This window comes from Bubalus kerabau, chromosome 4 (genome assembly GCF_029407905.1).
Source record: "Bubalus kerabau isolate K-KA32 ecotype Philippines breed swamp buffalo chromosome 4, PCC_UOA_SB_1v2, whole genome shotgun sequence".
Lineage (NCBI taxonomy): Eukaryota > Metazoa > Chordata > Mammalia > Artiodactyla > Bovidae > Bubalus > Bubalus kerabau.
This window is the reverse complement of record NC_073627.1, coordinates 144,256,452-144,280,116: the sequence shown is the minus strand read 5'-3', so window position 1 is coordinate 144,280,116 and position 23,665 is coordinate 144,256,452. Positions and strand designations below refer to the sequence as shown.

At 38.9% G+C, this 23,665-nt stretch overlaps 1 protein-coding gene across 2 annotated transcripts in view; it reads left to right on the top strand.

Moving 5' to 3' along the window:
- Positions 1–23,665, top strand: part of UBQLN1 (ubiquilin 1) — a 59,097-nt gene that overhangs the window by 13,518 nt on the left and 21,914 nt on the right. For both annotated transcript variants that reach the window (XM_055578908.1, XM_055578907.1), the window contains exons 2-3: positions 21,690–21,841; positions 23,249–23,364. In XM_055578908.1, coding sequence (XP_055434883.1) covers positions 21,690–21,841; positions 23,249–23,364 — 268 coding nt within the window. The remainder of the gene's footprint in view (positions 1–21,689; positions 21,842–23,248; positions 23,365–23,665) is intronic.

The window sequence follows — 23,665 nt, the reverse complement described above, 5'->3', positions numbered from 1 at the left end:
TTTCTTTGCTTTTTCAAATGTTATGATGATTCTTTTTTTTTTTTTTAAACTTTACATAATTGTATTAGTTTTGCCAAATATCAAAATGAATCTGCCACAGGTATACATGTGTTCCCCATCCTGAACCCTCCTCCCTCCTCCCTCCCCATACCATCCCTCTGGGTCGTCCCAGTGCACCAGCCCCAAGCATCCAGCATCATGCATCGAACCTGGACTGGCAACTCGTTTCATACATGATATTTTACATGTTTCAATGCCATTCTCCCAAATCTTCCCACCCTCTCCCTCTCCCACAGAGTCCATAAGACTGTTCTATACATCAGTGTCTCTTTTTATGCACTGTTTTTTAATGAGGGTAGTATAAGGTTAGTCAAACCTCAGGCATTTGGAGAATAATGCCTGAGGTTTGAGTAACCTTAAATGTATTTTTTACATTTTTTGTATTTTTTTTTTTTTGAGAGATATAAGCAGTACTGAAAAAAAACTGATTAAAAAGTAGAGACTCTCAAAGGAACTGTGACTTAAAATATCTGTAAAGATAAGAATGTACTGGAAGATAAAAAGCAAATATAAGACAGTTGGAGAGTCTGGAACAGTATTTCTATATTGTAGGACAGCAGCTGATACTGTACCAGTAACTAACTCAGTATTGTCAGAAAGTTAAATTGTATTTGGTAGAATGGAAAGCAGTTTTGATTTTCACACAGGCATGAACATTAGCTGGATAATCCACTGATGTGAAACACCTTACTTCGGATGATGATGAGAAAATGAGAACGCTAACTGAATGTTTTGTAGATGGCTGAGTTGATTTCAGATCATTAAATAACTTACTTTGAAGTATGTTGAAATTTTGACTCTTGAGATTCTTGAGAATGTGTATAGTAGTTTTCACTTTTCAACCTTTCTAGCCTGTTGGAAATTTCTGTAGGTTGTCAAGAGCAAGACCAGAGTAGGAAACTTACATTTATAAGAAATATGTATCCTTAGAAACTTATTCCAGTATGTATTTTCGTTTTGAACTGGTGGTGGCCACATGAGCTGAAGGACAAAAATAAGCATATCTATCAAGGAAATAACTAAAGGAAATTATGAAAATCCTTTTTGGTTAGGATTCTTCCCTAGGTATATGGAAGCATTTTATATAATTTGTTGCAATAAATTTTATGTTTCTACAGAAGAATATTGTCTGGGCTTCCTTCTGTCTAAAGCTGCTTTGAGAATTTTTAAGAATGCTAATCAAAGAATTCGTGTCCAAAGATATATAAGCAGCTCATACAGCTCAATATCAGAAAAACAGCCCAGTCAAAAAATGGGCAGGACACCTAAACGGACATTTCTCTAAAGAAGACATACAGATGGCCAGTACACACATGAAAAGATGCTCCACAGTGCTAATTACTAGAGAAGTGCAAATCAGAGCTACTATGAGGCATCACCCTGCACCAGTCAGAATGGCCATCATCATAAAATCTACAAACAGTAAATGCTGGAGAGGATGTGCTGTTGATGGGAATGTAAACTGATACAGCCATTACGGAGAACAATGTGGAGATTCCTTTAAAAACCTGGAATAGATCTACCATATGACCCAGCAATCCTGCTACTGGGCATACACCCTGAGAAAACCACAATTGTATAAGACACATGTACCCCAATGTTCATTGCAACAATATTTACAATAGCCAGGACATGGATACAACTTAGATGTCCATAGACAGATGAATGGATAAAAATTGTGGTACATACCTACAATGGAATATTAGTCATAAAAAGAAACAAATTTGAGTCAGTGGTAATGAGGTGGATGAACACCTTACAGAGTGAAATTGTCAAAGAAAAATACCATATATTAATGCATATATATGGAATTTAGGAAAATAGTACTGAGGAACCTATTTGCAGGGAAAGGAGGGAGACATAGATGTAGAGAATGGGCTTGTGAACATAGCAGAGGAAGGAGAGGGTGGGAAGAATGGAGAAAGTAGCATTGACATATATACACTATCATGTGTCAAATAGATAGCTAATGGAAGTGTGTGTGTGTGTGTGTGTGTGTGTGTGTGTGTGTGTGTGTTAGTCATGTCCGACTCTTTGTGACTCCATGGACTGTAGCCGGCCAGGCTCCTCTGTCCGTGGGATTCTCCAGGCAAGAATACTGGAGTGGGTTGCCATTTCCTTCTTCAGGGGATCTTTCTGACCCAGGGATTGAAGCTGGCTCTCCTGCATTGCAGATAGATTCTTTACCATCTGAGCTACAGGGAAGTCTGGTAGCTAATGGGAAGTTGCTGTTTAACACAAGGAGCCCAGCCTGGCACTCTATGATGATGTAGAATGGTAGGATGGGGTTGGGGGGGAGGCTTATGAAGGAGGGGATACGCATGCACGCATGTGCTAAGTTGCTTCTGTTGTATTCGACTCTGTGCAACCCTGTGGACCATAGCCTGCCGGGCTCCTCTGTCCATGGGATTCTCCAAGGAAAAGACTACTAGGGTGGGTTGCTGTGCTCTCCTCCAGGGGATTTTCCTGACTCAGGGATCGAATCTGCATCTCTTATGTCTCCTACATTGGCAGGTGGGTTCTTTACCACTAGAGCCATCTGGGAAGCCAGTGTGTAATTATGACTGATTTTCGCTGTTGTACCGCAGAAAACATAGTAAGGCAATTTTCTTCCAATTAAAAAATAAATTAAAAAATCCAACTTGATGCTCTTGATTTAAAGTTGAATTTTTTAATTAATGCAAAATTTTGAGCATTCCATGTCAATAAATACAGGATTGCATTATTCTAAAAAAAAAATGCTAATTTTTTTCCCCTAAGTCACTACTACTTAGTTTCTGATTTTTTTTCTTGTGTTCAATAAAAGTATAATAGATAAAACAGATAAGTTCAAATGTTAGAGATCGAATTGGAAAATTTGAAGCCACTGTAAACTATTTCCTCTGCCTTTTGTAGAGTACAGAATAGAAGTTTAAGGATGTATGAAGTAGATGCAGGATTTTTGGCTCTTCTGTAAAAATATAACATCATATTTGGATTAAATTTTTCTAAAATTTCGCTTATTTGGGAAACTAGAGCATAGCTGATTTGGTATAATTAAAATTAAGATTTACTCATTTTTGTTTTCAGTGGAGTGGCAGGCAGCTGAGAGTTATTGTTATCCTTTGTTTTTGTAAAGTTTGTTCCAAGCTTTGAATAATTTACTCAGAGTAAACCAATGTTAGTCTGTTTGGGAGTGGTTCTAATTACCTAAATTGTTTGACATCAGTTATTTGAAATTTAAAATTTATCTTTATAAGAATTGGATTATAACAGGTAGTCACATTACACAGTTTCTCTTTGTACCCTATCTCTGTCATAATGCTCTCCGATCTTCAACGTGAAGTGCTATAATTCTTATTTTAAGTTGCCTTAGGTGCCCGTCAGAACCAAGAGTTTCATGAAGCTAGAGGATTCTAGTATCAGTGATGTTAATTTTCAACAATGCTGTAATTCTTTAGGAGAAAGTGATTTCTTTGAGTCTGTAAGGACTTGAGATTTTTGTGAATATTGATTCGAGACGATGTGGGGATGTGGTTCGAGGCATGATGTAGCTGCTTAGTAAAATAATGATGAGTATAAGTGCATTTTGAACTGTGTGCCACTAAGATCTTACCCCTTTGCATCTAGGATATCAGAGAAGCCCCTAGTATGTCCCGAGAGCCAAACTATCCTTCCCAACATTGACAATTCATGGTTAGTAGGATTCTAGCCCTTAAATATTACTAAGGGCTCAACTAAAGCATTCACTACCACTCTATGATAGAAGCTTTTGAGGTTGTGGCTGTTTTGGATACCAGGTCTTAACTGTCTCTGCTTAATTATGCTCATGGATGACCCTCTCTTATTCTTGGATGATCATCTGTGTTGTGATTTCTGTGTCTCATAGCTGCCTAAAACTAGAATTTTTAGACAAACTTTATTTTTAAGGTTTTTATTGAAGTGTAGTTGATTTACAATGTTCTGTTAGTTTCAGGTGTACAGCAAAGTGAATGAGCTATACATAATATATATCTCTCTCCACTCTTTTTTTAGTTTTTTCAGTCCATATAGGTCATTACAGAGTATTGAGTGGAGTTCCCTGTGCTGTTCAGTAGATTTTTATTTCAGTAATTCTGTTTGTTTATTTTGGGTTGTGCTGAGTCTTTATTGCTGTGCAGGCTTTTTTCTCTAGTTGGAGCCAGTGGGGGCTTGTCTCTAGTTAGGATGTGTGGGCTTCTCATTGTGTTGGCTTCAGTAGTGGAGCCATATAGGCTTAGTAGTTGTGACTCGTGGGCCTTAGGGTGTGCAGACTTCAGTAGTTGGCAGTTCCTGGGCTCTAGAGCACAGGCTCAGTATTTGTGGCACGTAGGCTGAGTTGCTCCATGGCATGTGAAATCTTTTTGGATCAGGGATTGAACCCATGTCTTCTGCATTGGTAGGTGGATTCTTTACCACTAAGTCAACAGGGAAGCCCTGTAACAGTTTTTATATTGGACTATTCAGTGGATATGTCACTAGTTTTACTTTGTTTTTTACTTATTTATTTTTTAAAGCCATTTTGTATTGGGGTATAGTTGATTAATGGGGATGGAAGTTTGGGGGAGAATGGATACGTGTGTGTGTATGGCTGAATCCCTCTGCTGTGTGCCTGACTCTATTACGTATTTTTACTTTTTTAGTTTTTACGTTGTGCTGCACTGGGTCTTCATTGTGGTGTGTGGGACTTCTCTTGTTGTGAATCATGGACTCTACAGAGTGTGCGTGTTCACTGATTACAGCGCACAGACTTCTGTATTTGCAGTGTGCAGGCTTGGTGCCCTGTGGCATGTGGGATTTTAGTTCCCCAACCAGGGATTGAACCCGCATCCCCTGCATTGGAAGACAGATTCTTAACTGCTGGACCACCAGGGAAGTCCCATGTCAGAGGTTTTAAAGTTACCCGATTATTATTTTAGGATTAGTCCCCTTCCTTTGTTTATTGGCCATTTAGATTTCATTTTTGTGAAGTTCTTATTTCATTCTATTGGCTAGTTTTCAGTTGGGTTGCATTTTACTGGTTGGCAGGCTTTCTGTATAAAAGCTGGGTTTCAAGGTCTCTGTTGGTTTTTGGTATTGTAGATATTTTCACTCTGTTGCTTAACATTTTACTCTGTTAATGATAGTTTAATTTATTGTGGCTTTTTTATGGCTAAATTTTTTTGTGTCCTGTCTGGGAAATCTTTTCCAGTTGAACTAGTATTTTACTGATTTACCTTTTTGATGCTGTTTAATTGCATGGTAGGGCTTACTATGTGGCTCAGTGGTATAGAATCTGCCTGCCAAACAGGAGATATGGATTCAGTCTGTTTCAGGATCTTCCCCTGGAGAAAGGTACAGCAACCCACTCCGGTATTCTTGCTTGGAAAATCCCATGGGCAGAGGACCCTGGTGGGTGGCAGTCCTTGGGGTCGCAAAAGAGTTGGAAGTGACTTAGTGACTAAATAACAACAATTGAATGGTTCTGTTTACTTTGTGCGTGGAGTGCATGCTTTAAAAGATTTAAACTTCTTGAAATACGTTGACATGCTTTATGGCCCAGTATATTAGTTGCTGAAAAGTGAAAGTGAAAGTGAAATTGCTCAGTCATGTCCGGCTCTTTGCGACCCCATGGACGGTAACCTACCAGTCTCTTCAGGCTATGGAATTTTCCAGGCAAGAGTCCTGGAGTGGGTTGCCATTTTGTGTCCTACTCTTTTTTTATGACGCCAAGAATTGTAGCCTGCCAGGTTCCTCTGTCCATAGGATTTCCCAGGCAAGGATACTGGAGTGAGTGGCCATTTCCTTCTCCAGGGAATCTTCCTGACCCAGGGATTGAAGCTATGTCTCCTGTATTGGCAGAGGATTCTTTACCTCTGAGCCACCGGGGAGGCCAGTAGCCCAGTATGTAAGTTGGAACATGTACTAGAAAAGAACACTTATTCTGTGGTTGTTAGATACAGTGTTTTATACATGCCAGTTGAGTCATCAGTTAATTAAGTTCAAATCTTTTTTTTTTTCTTTTTGCCTGTTTTATTCTATCAGTTACTGAGGTAAATGTGCTATAAAATATGTTACTGTACTTTTGGATTAGTCTATTTTTCTCTGTAGTTCTATTTTATTTTTGCTTTATGTATTTTGAAGGTGTATTATGATATACATGTACATGTAAAGTTTTCTTGTGAATTGAACACTTTCTAATGTTGAAATGTCCTAGTTGCTTTTGTATTGTATTAAAGTTTGCTTTGTTCTGGGAACTATTCAGTATCCTGTGATAGACCATAATAGAAAAGAATTTGAAAAAGAATGTTTGTATATATTTATATATTTACACACAATATGTATAATTGAGTCTCTTTGCTGAACAGCAGTAATTAACACAACACTGTAAATCAGCTACACTTCAAGTGTCAAATTTAAAACTTTAAATTTTTTTAAAATTGTCGACTAGCCTCACTAACTTTATTTGGTTAGTTTTCGTGTAGTCTATCTTCATTCTTTTTTTTTGCTTCCCTTAGTAATTTATGTGTATCCTTTTTTAAGCAACATGAAATTGGGTTTTTAGATAGTCTGGCAATTTTGTCTTTGTAACAAGTAGTCTGTTATGTAATTATTGATACATTTGCTTTACATTTCCCATTTTACCATTGATTTCTGTTTTTCCTGTCTCTCCTATGTTGCTTTTTTCTCTTTTGTTTTGTGTTATTCCAGCTATCCGCCCCCCCCCCCCCTTTCCAGTTGCCCCTTTTATGAGGTTGGTAGATGTATGCTGTTGATATTGTTTAGTAGTTGTCCCAGAGAATACCATATGCATCTTACAGAATGTCTAAATCAGTAAGTCTTCTTTGCTGTTATTACAGGAACCTGAGAACAACTGAGCACTGTTTGTACCTGCCTGCAGACTCTATTTGAACCCCCCTCCTTCCTTCCTCCTTTGTCCTCTTCTTTTCCTCCTTCCAACGCAAGACATTGTTAATACTTTATAAAGTCAGTTTTTATTTTGATTTATTCTTTTCGTTGTTTTATTCCTTCACCTAGGAGAGGATCGTTTTTGTCTGTCTGAGGAACTCATTAACATTTCCTGTAGTCTGTATATGCTGGGTAACAAATTCTTGGTTTTTGTGTGTCAGAACATGTCTATTTTGATTTCATTTTTGGGGAAATTTGCACTGGTTATGAAATTTTAGTTTGCCAGTTACTCTTCCTGCTTTAAAATTTTTCTGAATTTTAAAATCATGGGTAATTTTATTCTTCACTTAAAAACAAATGAAAAAAATATGGCTAATTTTAAATATTAAAGAAGTAGAGATAATAGTAAGTTGACTCCCCGTGAATCCTTCTCCCAGCTTTGACAATTAATCTTAGAGCCAGGCTTGTTTTAAGTGTACTTACCCTTAAGGCTCCTTCCAGTTCCATTATCTGACTCATCTCTCATGAATTATATCTCTTCATGCTTTAATATTTTAGCATGTATCTCTAAAAGGTAAGAACCCTCTTTTAAAAAACACAGTACATTATCCAGCCTTCACCAATTAATACTGTCTGAATTTCACCAATCCAGAATTTCCCCATTGTCTCAAAATGACTATTTAAGTGTATCGATAGCATGAATTTACTATATATTTTTGCCTTTTTAAAAAAAGACTTTAGAGCAGTTTTAGGTTTATAGCAACTTGAGCAGGAAATAGAGAGTTCCCATACTCCTTGCGCCCCCCCCCCCCCCCCCCCACACACACACTTAAATCTCCCCATCAGCATCCCACGCTCAGATGGTACATTTGTTATAATTGATGGACCTACATTGACACATCCTTATCATTCAAAATTCATAGTTTAAGACTCACTCTTGGTGTTTTGACCAGTGTATATAGTGTATATGCTCTGCCTCTACCCTAACTCCTGGCAACCACTGATCCATTTACTGTCTCCATAGTTTTGTCCTTCCCACAATATTGTCTAGTTGGAATTATACAGTATGTAGCTGCATTTAAGGTTCATCCATGGTTCTTTGGATGGTTTTATAGCTTATTTCTTTCTATTGCTAAATAATATCCCTTTGTCTGGGTGTACTGTGGTTTATTTATTCACCTGTGGAACAATTTCTTGGTTGCTTCCAAGCTTTGACATTAATGAATAAAGCTGTCATATACACCTGTGAGCAGGTTTTGTTTGTCCATAAGTTCTCAACTCCTTTGGGTAAATACCAGGGAGAGGGTCCTTGCTGGACCAAATGGTAAGACTTGAGTTTAGTTTTGTAAGAAACTGCTAAACTCTTCCAAAGTGGCTATACCATTTTGTATTCCCATCAGCAATGAATGAGAGTTCCTGTTTCATTTCCTTGCCAGTATTTGATGATGTTTCTGTTTTAGTTTGGCCATCCTAATAGTTCTATAGCACTGTCTTTCTTGTTTTAGTTGGCAATTTCCTAATGGCCTATGATATAAATATGCTTCTTTGCCATCTGTGTATCTTCTTTGGTGAGATATCTGTTAAAATTTTTGCCTGTTTTTTAAATTGTGTGTGTTTTTTTTTAACCTTTATTTATTGATTTTTGTCTGCACTGGGCCTCTGTTGCTGTGCATGGCTTTCTCTCGTTGAGTTGAGCTTGGGCCACTTGTCAGTTGTGGTGCGCAGGCTTCTTGCAGTGACTTCTCTTGTTGTGGAGAACAGGCTGTAGGTGCAAGGGCTTCAGTCGTTGTGGTGCCCGGCCTCGGTAGTTGCGGCCCACAGGCTCTAGAGCGTGGTCTCAGTAGTTGTGGCACACGAGCCCAGCTGCCCCTTGGCATGTGGGATCCTCCCAGATCAGGGATCAAACCTGTGAACCCCGCATTTACAGGCAGACTGTCAACCACTGGATCACCAGAGAATTACTTTAAATAACAGTACTTTATAAGATGATCATTTCTAAGTGTTTTCTCCCAGTCTGGCTTTTCCCATTCTAGAGCAATAAGATTTGTGTTTCAAGTGAGATGCAAATAAAGCTCATATGTTGCAAGGAACTGATAAGTTTCATATTTTTTCCTCTTTTGTACTAATTATGCATTTGTTTTTCCTGCCTAGTTGCATTGGCAGGAGTTTTCAATATGATGTTGAATAGAATGAATAGAGAGCAGACATCACCCCCTTTTTTCCTTTAAAGTTTGTTTTTATTGTGGTAAAAGTCACATGATGTAAAACATAGCATTTTAACCATGTTTGATGGTACAGTTCAGTGGCAGTAAGTACATTCACATTGTTGGACAACTGTCACCATCATCCATCTCCCCAATTTTTCACCTTCCTAAACTGAAACTCTGTCTCCATTAAGCTCTAACTCCCCATTGCCCCTCCATGCTTCCCAGCCCCTGGCATCTAGCAGTTAATTTTCTGACTAGGTATCTTGTCTGTTCTAGGTAATTTGTCTGTTCTAGGTATCTTGTATAAGTGGAATCAATTATTATTTGGAGAGCAGACATCCTTGCTTTGTTACTGGTCTTAGAGGGAAAATATTCAATTGGTCACCATTATTACTCCAAACAGTAGATACTTTGTAGATGTACTTTATCAGGTCTTAAGTAGTTTCCTTTTATTCCTGATTTCCTGGGAATTTTCTTAGAAATGAATGCTTTATAATGCTTTTTTGTTATTGATTGATGAGATGGTGTGGATTTTCTTTTCCTTTTGTCAATATGGTAAATTATTGGTTTTTCAAATGTTGAAATTTCTAGGGTAAACCTCACTTGGTCACTAATAATTATTCTTGTTCTGTATTGCTGGATTTAACTTGTTGGTATTTTATGGAGCATTTCTGTCTCTGTTCATGAGGGATATTGGTCTGTGGTTTTTCTTTTCTAGTTTTGGTATCAGGGTAATATTGCCCTCATGAAATTAATTGAAAGTGTTTTCCTTTTCTATTTTCAGAAGAGAGGATGAGAGTTCTGGTAGCTTGAATCTTTCAAGATATTGGTCCATTTCATCCAAGTTATCAAACACCTTGCATGCAGAGTTTTTCTTGAGCTTTTCTGGTGGCTCAGTCATAAAGAATATGCCTGCCTGTGCAGGAGACTTGGGTTTCATCACTGGATCGGGAAGATCCGTTGGAGAAGGAAATGGTTCATGGGATCGCAAAAGAGTTGGACACGATTTACTAGCTAAACAACAACAATAAGGAATAAGGAATTTTCCTTATTATCCTTTTAATTGTGAGGTCTGTAGTCATTTCCTTTTCTTGTTCTTGATATTGCTAATTTATATCTTCTGGCTTTTTTTTGGCCTTTGTATCTAGATTCTAATCAATTTTACTGATATTTTGAGAGATGTTTTTCTTATTTTTCTGTTTTTGATTTCTGCTCTTTTCTGCGGGGGGTTCATTTGTTCAGAGAAGGCAATGGCACCCCACTCCAGTACTCTTGCCTGGAAAATCCCATGGGCAGAGGAGCCTGGTAGGCTGCAGTCCATGGGGTCGCGAAGAGTTGGACATGACTGAGCGACTTCACTTTCTCTTTTCACTTTCATGCATTGGAGAAGGAAATGGCAACCCACTCCAGTGTTCTTGCCTGGAGAATCCCAGGGATGGAGAAGCCTGGTGGGCTGCCGTCTCTGGGGTCACACAGAGTCGGACACGACTGAAGTGACTTAGCATAGCATAGCATAGCATTTGTTGTTTTTCTTGTTTTCTAAAGGTTGAAACTCGAGGCTGCTGATTTGTGACCTTTCTTAAATTTATGTCTTTAACGCTATAAATTTTTCTAGGTATTGCTGTAGCTGCATCTTACAAATTTTGACATTGTAGCTTCATTTTTGTTCAGTTGAAAATATTTTTTTATTTGTTCTTCAAGACTTTCTTTTTGACCCATGACTTATTTGGAAGTGTTTTGTTTAATGTGGAAATGTTTCAGGTATCTCTCTGTTACCGAGAGACGTATTTCTAACAGGTATTTCTACTGTTACTCCATTACTGTCAGAGAATATACTTACATGGTTTCAAACTTACAGTTATTAACATTTCCAAGGTTTGTTTTAAGACCCAGTTTATGATTTTATCTTGGTCGAGTGTCCCATGTTAACTTAAAAGTTTCATTTTCATCTATAGGTTCCTCTCTGCTTTTTTCCTGTTAGCAAGTTATTTGTTAAGGACACCTTTTGTGTTGTTGATTTTAGTGACTGTTTACTTTTAATGTCACTTACTATGTTCATTCAATTCAGTTCAGTCGCTCAGTCGTGCCCGACTCTTTGCGACCCCATGAATCGCAGCACACCAGGCCTCCCTGTCTATCACCAACTCCCGGAGTTCACTCAGACTCACGTACATTGAGTCAGTGATGCCATCCAGCCATCTCATCCTCTGTCATCCCCTTCTCCTCCTGCCCCCAATCCCTCCCAGCATCAGAGTCTTTTCCAATGAGTCAACTCTTCGCATGAGGTGGCCAAAGTACTGGAGTTTCAGCTTCAGCATCATTCCTTCCAAAGAAATCCCAGGGCTGATCTCCTTCAGAATGGACTGGTTGGATCTCCTTGCAGTCCAAGGGACTCTCAAGAGTCTTTTCCAACACCACAGTTCAAAAGCATCAGTTCTTCGGTGCTCAGCCTTCTTCACAGTCCAACTCGCACATCCATACATGCCCACAGGAAAAACCATAGCCTTGACTAGACGGACCTTAGTTGGCAAAGTAATGTCTCTGCTTTTGAATATGCTATCTAGGTTGGTCATAACTTTCCTTCTAAGGAGTAAGCGTCTTTTAATTTCATGACTGCAGTCACCATCTGCAGTGATTTTGGAGCCCAAAAAAATAAAGTCTGACACTGTTTCCACTGTTTCCCCATCTATTTCCCATGAAGTGGTGGGACCAGATGCCATGATCTTCGTTTTCTGAATGTTGAGCTTTAAGCCAACTTTTTCACTCTCCTCTTTCACTTTCATCAAGAGGCTTTTCAGTTCCTCTTCACTTTCTGCCATAAGGGTGGTGTCATCTGCATATCTGAGGTTATTGATATTTCTCCCGGCAATCTTGATTCCAGCTTGTGCTTCTTCCAGTCCAGCGTTTCTCATGATGTACTCTGCATATAAGTTAAATAAACAGGATTTCAGTATACAGCCTTGACGTATTCCTTTTGCTATTTGGAACCAGTCTGTTGTTCCATGTCCAGTTCTAACTGTTGCTTCCTGACCTGCATACAGATTTCTTAAGAGGCAGGTCAGGTGGTCTGGTATTCCCATCTCTTTCAGAATTTTCCACAGTTTCTTGTGATCCACACAGTCAAAGGCTTGGCATAGTCAATAAAGCAGAAATAGATGTTTTTCTAGATCTCTCTTGCTTTTTCCATGATCCAGCGGATGCTGGCAATTTGATCTCTGGTTCCTCTCCGTTTTCTAAAACCAGCTTGAACATCAGGAAGTTCACGGTTCACGTATTGCAGAAGCCTGGCTTGGAGAATTTTGAGCATTACTTTACTAGCATGTGAGATGAGTGCAATTGTGTGGTAGTTTGAGCATTCTTTGGCATTGCCTTTCTTTGGGATTGGAATGAAAACTGACCTTTTCCAGTCATGTGGCCACTGCTGAGTTTTTCAAATTTGCTGGCATATTGAGTGCAGCACTTTCACAGCATCATCTTTCAGGATTTGAAAGAGCTCCACTGGAATTCCATCACCTCCACTAGCTTTGTTCGTAGTGATGCTTTCTAAGGCCCACTTGACTTCACATTCCTGGATGTCTGGCTCTAGGTCAGTGATCACACCATCGTGATTATCTGGGTCATGAAGATCTTTTTTGTACAGTTCTTCTGTGTATTCTTGCCACCTCTTCTTAATATCTTCTGCTTCTGTTAGGTTTAGGTCCATACTATTTCTGTCCTTTATCAAGCCCATCTTTGCATGAAAAGTTCCCTTGGTATCTCTAATTTTCTTGAAGAGATCTCTAGTCTTTCCCATTCTGTTGTTTTCCTCTATTTGTTTGCATTGATCGCTGAAGAAGGCTTTCTTATCTCTCCTTGCTATTCTTTGGAACTCTGCATTCAGATGCTTATGTCTTTCCTTTTCTCCTTTGCTTTTCGCTTCTCTTCTTTTCACAGTTCTTTGTAAGGCCTCCCCAGACAGCCATTTTGCTTTTTTGCATTTCTTTTCCATGGGGATGGTCTTGATCCCTGTCTCCTGTACAATGTCACAAACCTCATTCATTAATCGCCTGCAAATTTAGGGAAAATTTATTAGACCTAGAGCAGTGTCCATCAGAACCATCTGATCACCTGGGAAGCTTGTTAAACCATAGATTAAAAAAAAAAAAAAAAAACATAGCTTGCTGGACCTCATCCAGAGAGTTTCAGATTTGACTGGGTTCTGAGAATTTGCATTTCTATCAAATTAACCTGGTAATGGTGAAAGTTGCTCATCTGGAGGACAGCACTTTGAGAAGTACAGCTCTAGAACAGTTTCTCAACCTCGTTATTGTTGACATTTGGGGTTTTAAAATCCTTTGTTGTTGAGGCTGAGCTGTGTGTTGTAGTTATTTAGCCTCTTCGGTCTCTACCCACTAGTGGCCCTTAACCCATGTTGTGACAACCAAAAATGTCCTCAAATATTGCCAGATGCTCCCCAGGGCAGATAGAGGCCTCCACTCACTTCAGGAACCACTGCCTTGGATAGCTATCTAGTGAAAACCCTTAAGTCCTTATCTCTAAGTTCTTTTCTTTTAGCCTAGTTAGATTTTCCTTGGAGACATTGTATATTATTATTTTTATGCTTGGATGTTGAAAGTCCAGACGTCAGTATGCCGTTTGATAGCCGTGAGGGGAATGGGGAGAGGCTAAGCATCTAGTATGTCTCTGTTGACTTAATCTTCTTGTTTTAGTGCTGTACTCCTGTTCTCGGTGTGTAGTATGTTCTTTAGTCTAGAGACCCTGTTCTCCTTCCAAAGGAAAAAAAATCCTTCTTTTTGTTGGGTTTGGGGAGGGACGATTGCTTGCTTAGCATGCAGTGAAGATGTGTCTGCTTTGACTTTCAAATCCCCTATTTTAGTCCTTCAGCATCTGTCACCTTATACCCTGTTCTCAGCCCCTGGTGGTACCATATTGAGTCTTCTAGGAATTCTGTAGATTGTGGGGATAGATTATGGGGATTGTATTAGCTTGGTTTTCTGTATTGCCAGTTGAGGATTCAGTTCTCCTGGGTCCATTGGATGTTTAGGATCAAAACCTTGTTCTAGTTAAAACCAAAAAGTCTCAATTTCTTGTATTTTATGAGTTCGTGCCTTAAAATGTTTCTTCTTCCAGATCGTATTCTGATTAAGAGACATATCTAGAATATATAATTTTTATAGCTCAGTAATAGGAAGGCAAATAACCCAATTAAAAAATGGGCAAAGGATGTGAATAAAGTTGTCCAAAAATATAAGCACACGAAAAGATGCTCAATGTCATTAGTTGTCAGGGGAATGCAAATCAAAACTACAGTACATCTACTAGGGTGGCTATTAAAAACAGGTAATAAATATTGGTGACAGTGTGGAGAGATTAGAACCTTATACACCGCTGGTAGGATTGTACAATAGTAATAGCCACTAAAGACTTAGGATAAGGCTCTGGTGCTTCCTCAAGTGATTAAGAATTAACAGTAATTTAATTCTGCATCTGAGTATATATCCAAGAGAAATGCAGTCACATGTCCACAGGAAACCTTGTACATAAAACACTTGTTGTTGTTTAGTCACTGCGTCATGTCTGACTCTTTCAGGACCCCGTGGGCTGTAGCCTGCCAGCCTCCTCTGTCCATGAGATTTCCCAGGCAAGAATGTTGGAGTGGATTGCTGTTTTCTTTCTCCAGGGGATCTTCCCCATTCAGTTTATAGCAACATTATTCATAATAGCCCAAAGGTGGAAACAGCCCAAGTGCCCATCAATTGATGGATAAACAAAATGTTGTATATTCATACATTAGAATGTTTGGCCATAAAAAGGGATAAAGTAGTGATACATACCACAACATGCATGCACCTTTCAAACGTGTTAAGTGAAATTGCCAAGTGCTAACCACTGGCCCGCCAGGGAACTCCCCAATTAGTGGTTTCTTATGGTTTGGAGTGATGGGGGGATAGGAAGGTCATAACTAAAAGGTACTGGTTTCTTTTTGAGAACATGAAAATTTCAAAATTGACCATGGTGATGGTTGGATGAAATCTGTGAATATACTAAAAAGCCATTGTACACCAGAAATGGGTGACTGAAGTGACTTAGCACAGAGTATAGTTAATCTGAGTTCAGTCACCCAGTCGTGTCTGACTCTTTGCAACCCCATGAACCATAGTATGCTAGGCCTCCCTGTCTATCACCAGCTCCTGGAGTCCACCCAAACCCATGTCCATTGAGTCGGTGATGCCATCCAACCATCTCATCCTCTGTCGTCCCCTTCTCCTCCTGCCTTCAGTCTTTCCCAGCATCGGGGTGTTTTCAGATGAGTCAGCTCTTCCCATGAGGTGGCCAAAGTATTGGAGTTTCAGCTTCAGCATCAGTCCTTCCTTTAGGATGGACTGGTTGGATCTCCTTGCAGTTCAAGGGACTCTCAAGAGTTTCTCCAACACCACAGTTCAAAAGCATCAATTCTCTGCACTCAGCTTTCTTTATAGTCCAACTGTCACATCCACATATGACTACTGGAAAAACCATAGGCTTGACTAGATGGACCTTTGTTGGCAAAGTAATATCTCTGCTTTTTAATATGCTGTCTAGGTTGTTCATAACTTTCCTTCCAAGGAGTAAGTGTCTTTTAATTTCATGGCTGCAGTCACCATCTGCAGTGATTTTGGAGCCCAGAAAAATAAAGTCAGCCACTGTTTCCCCATCTATTGGCCATGAAGTGATGTGACTGGATGCCATGAAATTAGTTTTCTGAATGTTGAGCTTTAAACCAACTTTTACACTCTCCTCTTTCACTTTGATTAAGAGGCTCTTTAGTTTTTCTTTACTTGCTGCCATAAGGGTGGTGTCATCTGCATATCTGTGGTTATTGATATTTCTCCCAGCAATCTTGATTCCAGCTTGTGCTTCCTCCAGCCCGGCGTTTCTCATGATGTACTCTGCATATAAGTTAAATAAGCAGGGTGATAATATACAGCCTTGATGTACTCCTTTTCCTATTTGGAACCAGTCTGTTGTTCCATGTCCAGTTCTAACTGTTGCTTCCTGACCTGCATACAGATTTCTCAAGAGGCAGGTCAGGTGGTCTGGTATTCCCATCCCTTTCAGAATTTTCCACAGTTTATTGTGATCCACACAGTCAAAGGCTTTGGCATAGTCAATAAAGCAGAAATAGATGTTTTTCTGGAACTCTCTTGCTTTTTCGATGATCCAGCGGATGTTGGCAATTTGATCTCTGGTTCCTCTACTTTTTCTAAAACCAACTTGAAGATCTGGAAATTCACAGTTCTCGTATTGCTGAAGCCTGGCTTGGAGAATTTTAAGCATCACTTTACTAGTGTGTGAGATGAATGTAATTGTGTGGTAGTTTGAGCATTCTTTGGCATTGCCTTTCTTTGGGATTGGAATGAAAACTGACCTTTTCCAGTCCTGTGGCCACTGCTGAGTTTTCCAAATTTGCTGGCATATTGAGTGCAGCACTTTCAAAGCATCATCTTTCAGGATTTGAAATAACTGGAATTCCATCACCTCCACTAGCTTTGTTCATAGTGATGATTCCTAAGGCCTACTTGACTTCACATTCCAGGGTGTCTGGCTCTAGGTGAGTGATCACACTATTGTGATTATCTGGGTGGTGAAGATCTTTTTTGTACAGTTCTTCTGTGTATTCTTGCCACCTCTTTTTAATATCTTCTGCATCTGTTAGGTCCATACCATTTCTGTCCTTTATCGAGCCCATCTTTGCATGAAACGTTCCCTTGGTATCTCTAATTTTCTTGAAGAGATCTCTAGTCTTTCCCATTCTGTTGTTTTCCTCTATTTGTTTGCATTGATTGCTGAGGAAGGCTTTCTTATCTCTCCTTGCTATTCTTTGGAACTCTGCATTCAAATGGGTATATCTTTCCTTTTCTCCTTTGCTTTTTTTTTTTTATTTTTTAACTTTACAATATTTTATTGGTTTTGCCATATATCGAAATGAATCTGCCACAGATATACATGTGTTCCCCATCCTGAACCCTCCTCCCTCCCCATACCATCCCTCTGGGTCGTCCCAGTGCACCAGCCCCAAGCATCCAGTATCGTGCATCGAACCTGGACTGGCGACGATTGGTTCTTAAAGTCAAACCTAGTTTTCAAGCTTGAAAAAGAAAAGTGAAAGTGAAGTTGCTCAGTCGTGTCCGACTCTTTCCCACCCCATGGACTGTAGCCTGCTAGGCTCCTCCATCCATGGGATTCTCCAGGCAAGAATACTGCAGTGGGTTGCCATTTCCTTCTCCAGGGGATCTTCCCAACACAGGGATCGAACCCGAGTCTCCACACTGCAGGCAGACTCTTTACCATCTCTGCCACCAGGGGCTCCAATTTCAATCTTAACCTGACAGTTGATTAGCTGTCACTGTGAGAGGAGCATATTGAACCCCCGTCTGTTTCTGTATCTGAAATAGGATTAAAAGTCATCTTCAGTTACTGAGGTTTAAAGAGCTGGCCTTGTAGTAGCTACTGTTTATTAAACTACCTTATGTACCTGATGCTTGAATTTTACATACATTCTCATTCAATTCTTGTAAAACTATGTGCTATGCATATTACCTTATTATTTCTAACAGCTGCCAAAGAGAGAAATGAAATGCTTAATAATATGAGAATGGTTAATTCATGATTGGACTTAATCTTTTTATATAAAATATTGTGCTACTGGTGCTTTAGCAAAGATTTTCCTATTTTAAAATTGCTTATCTTATATACAAGGGTTCATATCAGATCAGATCAGTCGCTCAGTCGTGTCCGACTCTTTGCGACCCCATGAATCGCAACACGCCAGGCCTCCCTGTCCGTCACCAACTCCTGGAGTTCACTGAGATTCACGTCCATCAAGTCAGTGATGCCATCCAGCCATCTCATCCTCTGTCGTCCCCTTCTCCTCTTGCCCCCAACCCCTCCCAGCATCAGAGTCTTTTCCAATGAGTCAACTCTTTGCATGAGGTGGCCAAAGTACTGGAGTTTCAGCTTTAGCATCATTCCTTCCAAAGAAATCCCAGGGCTGATCTCCTTCAGAATGGACTGGTTGGATCTCCTTGCAGTCCAAGGGACTCTCAAGAGTCTTCTCCAACACCACAGTTCAAAAGCATCAATTCTTGGGCAAAAGCATCAATTCTTTGGCGCTCAGCCTTCTTCACAGTCCAACTCTCACATCCATACATGACCACTGGAAAAACCATAGCCTTGACTAGACGAACCTTTGTTGGCCAAGTAATGTCTCTGCTTTTGAATATGCTATCTAGGTTGGTCATAACTTTCCTTCCAAGGAGTAAGCGTCTTTTAATTTCATGGCTGCAGTCACCATCTGCAGTGATTTTGGAGCCCAGAAAAATAAAGTCAGCCACTGTTTCCACTGTTTCCCCATCTATTTCCCATGAAGTGATGAGACCGGATGCCATGATCTTCGTTTTCTGAATTTTGAGCTTTAAGCCAACTTTTTGACTCTCCACTTTCACTTTCATCAAGAGGCTTTTGAGTTCCTCTTCACTTTCTGCCATAAAGGTGGTGTCATCTGCATATCTAAGGTTATTGATATTTTTCCCGGCAATCTTGATTCCAGCTTGTGTTTCTTCCAGTCCAGCATTTCTCATGATGTACTCTGCATATAAGTTAAATAAACAGGGTGACAGTATATAGCCTTGACGTACTGCTTTTCCTATATGGAACCAGTCTGTTGTTCCATGTCCAGTTCTAACTGTTGCTTCCTGACCTGCATACAGATTTCTTAAGAGGCAGATCAGGTGGTCTGGTATTCCCATCTCTTTCAGAATTTTCCACAGTTTATTGTGATCCATACAGTAAAAGGCTTTGGCATAGTCAATAAAGCAGAAATAGATGTTTTTCTGGAACTCTCTTGCTTTTTCCATGATCCAGTGGATGTTGGCAATTTGATCTCTGGTTCCTCTTCCTTTTCTAAAACCAGCTTGAACATCAAGAAGTTCACGGTTCACATATTGCTGGCTTGGAGAATTTTGAGCATTACTTTACTAGCGTGTGAGATGAATGCAATTGTGTGGTAGTTTGAGCATTCTTTGGCATTGCCTTTCTTGGGGATTGGAATGAAAACTGACCTTTTCCAGTCCTGTGGCCACTGCTAAGTTTTCCAGATTTGCTGGCATGTTGAGTGCAGCACTTTCACAGCATCATCTTTCAGGATTTGGAATAGCTCAACTGGAATTCTATCACCTCCACTAGCTTTGTTCGTAGTGATGCTTCCTAAGGCCCACTTGACTTCACATTCCTGGATGTCTGGCTCTAGGTCAGTGATCACACCATCGTGATTATCTGGGTCATGATGATCTTTTTTGTACAGTTTTTCTGTGTAATCTTGCCATCTCTTCTTAATATCTTCTGCTTCTGTTAGGTCCCTACCATTTCTGTCCTTTATCGAGCCCGTCTTTGCATGAAATGTTCCTTTGGTATCTCTAATTTTCTTGAAGAGATCTCTAGTCTTTCCCATTCTGTTGTTTTCCTCTATTTCTTTGCATTGATCTCTGAAGAAGGCTTTCTTATCTCTCCTTGCTATTCTTTGGAACTCTTCATTCAGATGTTTATATCTTTCCTTTTCTCCTTTGCTTTTCGCTTCTCTTCTTTTCACAGCTATTTGTAAGGCCTCCCCAGACAGTCATTTTGCTTTTTTGCATTTCTTTTCCATGGGGATGGTCTTGATCTCTGTCTGCTGTACAATGTCACGAACCTCATTCCATACTTCATCAGGCACTCTATCTATCAGATCTAGTCCCTTAAATCTGTTTCTCACTTCCACTGTATAATCATAAGGGATTTGATTTAGGTCATACCTGAATGGTCTAGTGGTTTTCCCTACTTTCTTCAATTTAAGTCTGAATTTGGCAATAAGGAGTTCATGGTCTGAGCCACAAGCAGTGCCTGGTCTTGTTTTTGCTGACTGTATAGAGCTTCTCCATCTTTGGCTGCAAAGAATATAATCCATCTGATTTCAGTGTTGACCATCTGGTGATGTCCATGTATAGAGTCTTCTCTTGTGTTGTTGGAAGAGCACATTTGTTATGACCAGTGCATTTTCTTGGCAAAACTCTATTAGTCTTTGCCCTGCTTCATTCCGTATTCCAAGGCCACATTTGCCTGTTACTCCAGGTGTTTCTTGACTTCCTACTTATGCATTCCAGTCCCCTATAATGAAAAGGACATCTTTTTTGGGTGTTAGTTCTAAAAGGTCTTGTAGGTCTTCATAGAACCGTTCAACTTCAGCTTCTTCAGCGTTACTGGTTGGGGCATAGACTTGGATTACTGTGATGTTGAATGGTTTGCCTTGGAAACAAAGAGTCCGAAATGCAGTACGTGGATGCAATCTCAAAAACGACAGAATGATCTCTGTTCGTTTCCAAGGCAAACCATTCAATATAAAAGGGTTATATATCATATATTTTCAAAGGAAGGAAAGTTCAGATGGTACAGGTCTGAAATATTTACTGCAGTATAATTTCACATTATGGTTTTTAAATAAAAGTTAGATTGAGTGTTGTAACTTGGTTATGGAAAATTTCATTTATACACAAAGATAGAATGTGATGAATTTTGGTTCACCTCTGACAATGATTGACGTATGATCTATCTTGCTTTATATTTGTATTCCTCTACATCTCTTCTCCTACCCCTGGAAGAAAATGTTAGATATTATTTAACGTGTCTTTCCACTTATTGTGACAACCAGAAATACCCCTTATATTTCCAAAACATTGCCTTGATGATAATGTTATTGTCTATTGAGATAATTTGTGTAGGGCATTGTGGTATGATGGGATTCTTTGAATTTCTTTACCCACCCTGAGATTTTCTGACTTCAACAGTGGAGTAAAACCTAAGTATATAGGTGATTTTGGTGAAAGTGTGAGAAACTTATCTAGCATAGAATAAGTAAACTTTTCTTATCTTGGTTTGGCCAGAAAGTTTGTTCTGGCTGTTCTGCAAGATATTATGGAAAAACTCAAATGAAGTTTTTGGGTAGTCCAGTAGTATGACACACTCTTCTGTTGTATGTTTCTGCATTTTATTCTCCTCCCCAGGAAGCCTTTCTTGGCTTCTTCCTAATTACGTTTTACGAATACTTTGCCTAAGTCAATAATAAGAGGTTGGCTTTCTCTATATTGAAGTAGAAAGGAGCAGAATTTGAGATGGAAATATGAGGAAAGGAATATTGTAAACTTGATAAGAGCTATGTGTAGCTTGAACAGCATTTAGTACCATTGATGTAAAATTGAATAAGGCTATGACAAAGAAGTGGATTATTAGGCTTTGAATATAGGATATATGCATCTGTAATAAAACGTTTGCATTAGAGATGAGTGAAATGGTAATACTCATTTCCCACTAAGATCAAGATACGGACACAGAAAGGATATGTCTTCATACTGTTTGAGTTATTGTAGTATCAGTAATTGGGGGCTTTTTGAAGTACTTCTTCTAGAAACTAGACTGGATAATGCTATGTAAATATCTATAATACATATTTATTTTATTCTTACTTAGTTCAAGGAAGAAATCTCTAAACGTTTCAAATCACATACCGACCAACTTGTGTTGATATTTGCTGGAAAAATTTTAAAAGATCAAGATACTTTGAGTCAGCATGGAATTCACGATGGACTTACTGTTCACCTTGTCATCAAAACACAAAACAGGTAAGTTTTTAGAAACATTTTAGCTGTAAACCATGAATAAATGTTTATAATTCCCTTTTAAAAATAACCAGTCTTGCCTTTAAATGATTTGCTGTCATTAATGTGTAAATAGATTAAAATTCATTTATTTGCTGCTGTTGATAACCAGATGTTTTTTAAAAAGCCAGTATGATTCGGTAATGCTAATACTTACACATTTGATATTTTAGAATGTTCATCATCATTATTATTATATTACTTGAATTACAGAACAACCAAATTAATGTTTTGAGCTGTGTTTTTTGGTCTCAGAATTTTGGACAAAGATTAGAGGTGTGATTCATCTTTGCAAACCACAAATTAGTAACCATATTTCATTAAATCTAAGGCACTATTCAGTTCTTAAGAGATACTTTTATTTGTGTACCAATAAGAAAAAATATCACCCATTAAATTGGTATATTTTCTTTTCATTTAGAATTATTTTCTACTTAGTGAAAGAGCTCCTTAGAGCTTCCTTAGACATATTCTTACTTGGATATGGTATTTTATCATCATTCAGACTAAGTGAGATTCAGAACTCTTCACTGGTGTCAGACGGAAAGGTTTTCTAATAAACTCGCCTTATTTTTTGCTTGATATTAAGTAATAATGAGTTATTATTTGTATTGATTTTGCAGTCTTCTTTGGTCAAGTCTTTTTTTTCCTTTCAGCATTTTTAGTTCTGAGTAAAACTGCTCCCCAGTCCTTAAGAACTTAGGAGATAGATTAAAAATTGCTTATACAGTCAGGCTTTGTGATTGTCATCAGTCATTAATTCTTTTCTGTGAGGTGATCTGTCTCCCTCTCTTAGACAATCAATATGATTGAAATGTTTATGACATTTTTTATGTTTATGAATGCTTTTTATGAAATATTTACGACAAGTGTACTTGAGGTAGAGAAGGCAATGGCACCCCACTCCAGTACTCTTGCCTGGAGAATCCCATGGGCGGAGGAGCCTGGTAGGCTGCAGTCCATGGGGTCGCTAGTTGGACACAACTGAGTGACTTCACTTTCACTTTTTACTTCCATGCATTGGAGAAGGAAATGTCAACCCACTCCATTGTTCTTGCCTGGAGAATCCCAGGGACGGGGGAGCTTGGTGGGCTGCCGTCTCTGGGGTCACGCAGAGTCGGACACGACTGAAGCGACTTAGCAGCAGCAGCAGCAGTACTTGAGGGGCAATTGAAGTATTGTTTGCATTTCATGGGATTTTACTATATTAGTTTATATTCATGTTCCTTGTGCTTAATTTTCTCAGCATATATACTTTACGATAATTCGAGTTGGTTTAAAATCTTTATTTGATCCTGTTGGAATTTTACAGCTCCTTTTGAAAATAATTTGCTCCAATGTTTATATTATGGTGTAAATTATTTCTCCTAGGCCTCAGGATCATTCAGCTCAACAAACAAATGCCAGTGGAACCAGTGCTACCACATCATCAGCTCCTAGTAGTAACTCCACGTCTGGTTCTGCCACTAGCAACCCTTTTGGTTTAGGTAAGTATCTTTAGTCATTTTTCATAAGGATAAAAAACAAATTTCCTTTTTCCCAGGATAGTTTTAAATAAGATGACAGTTAAACATTAAGTCACTTTAGCAATGACAAAAACTTCTCTAGCTTATTTCTGTAATTGTAATTATTAAGGGGATATTTGGGAATACAGATGTGCTTGCTTAGGTTACATTTATATATAATAAGTGATCAGTAAGTGGCACATTTCTTTTTACTGAAAGAGATGTACTGTATGTGTACCTGATTTGACCACCACATAATTGACTCTGGAAAAGATTAGTTGTT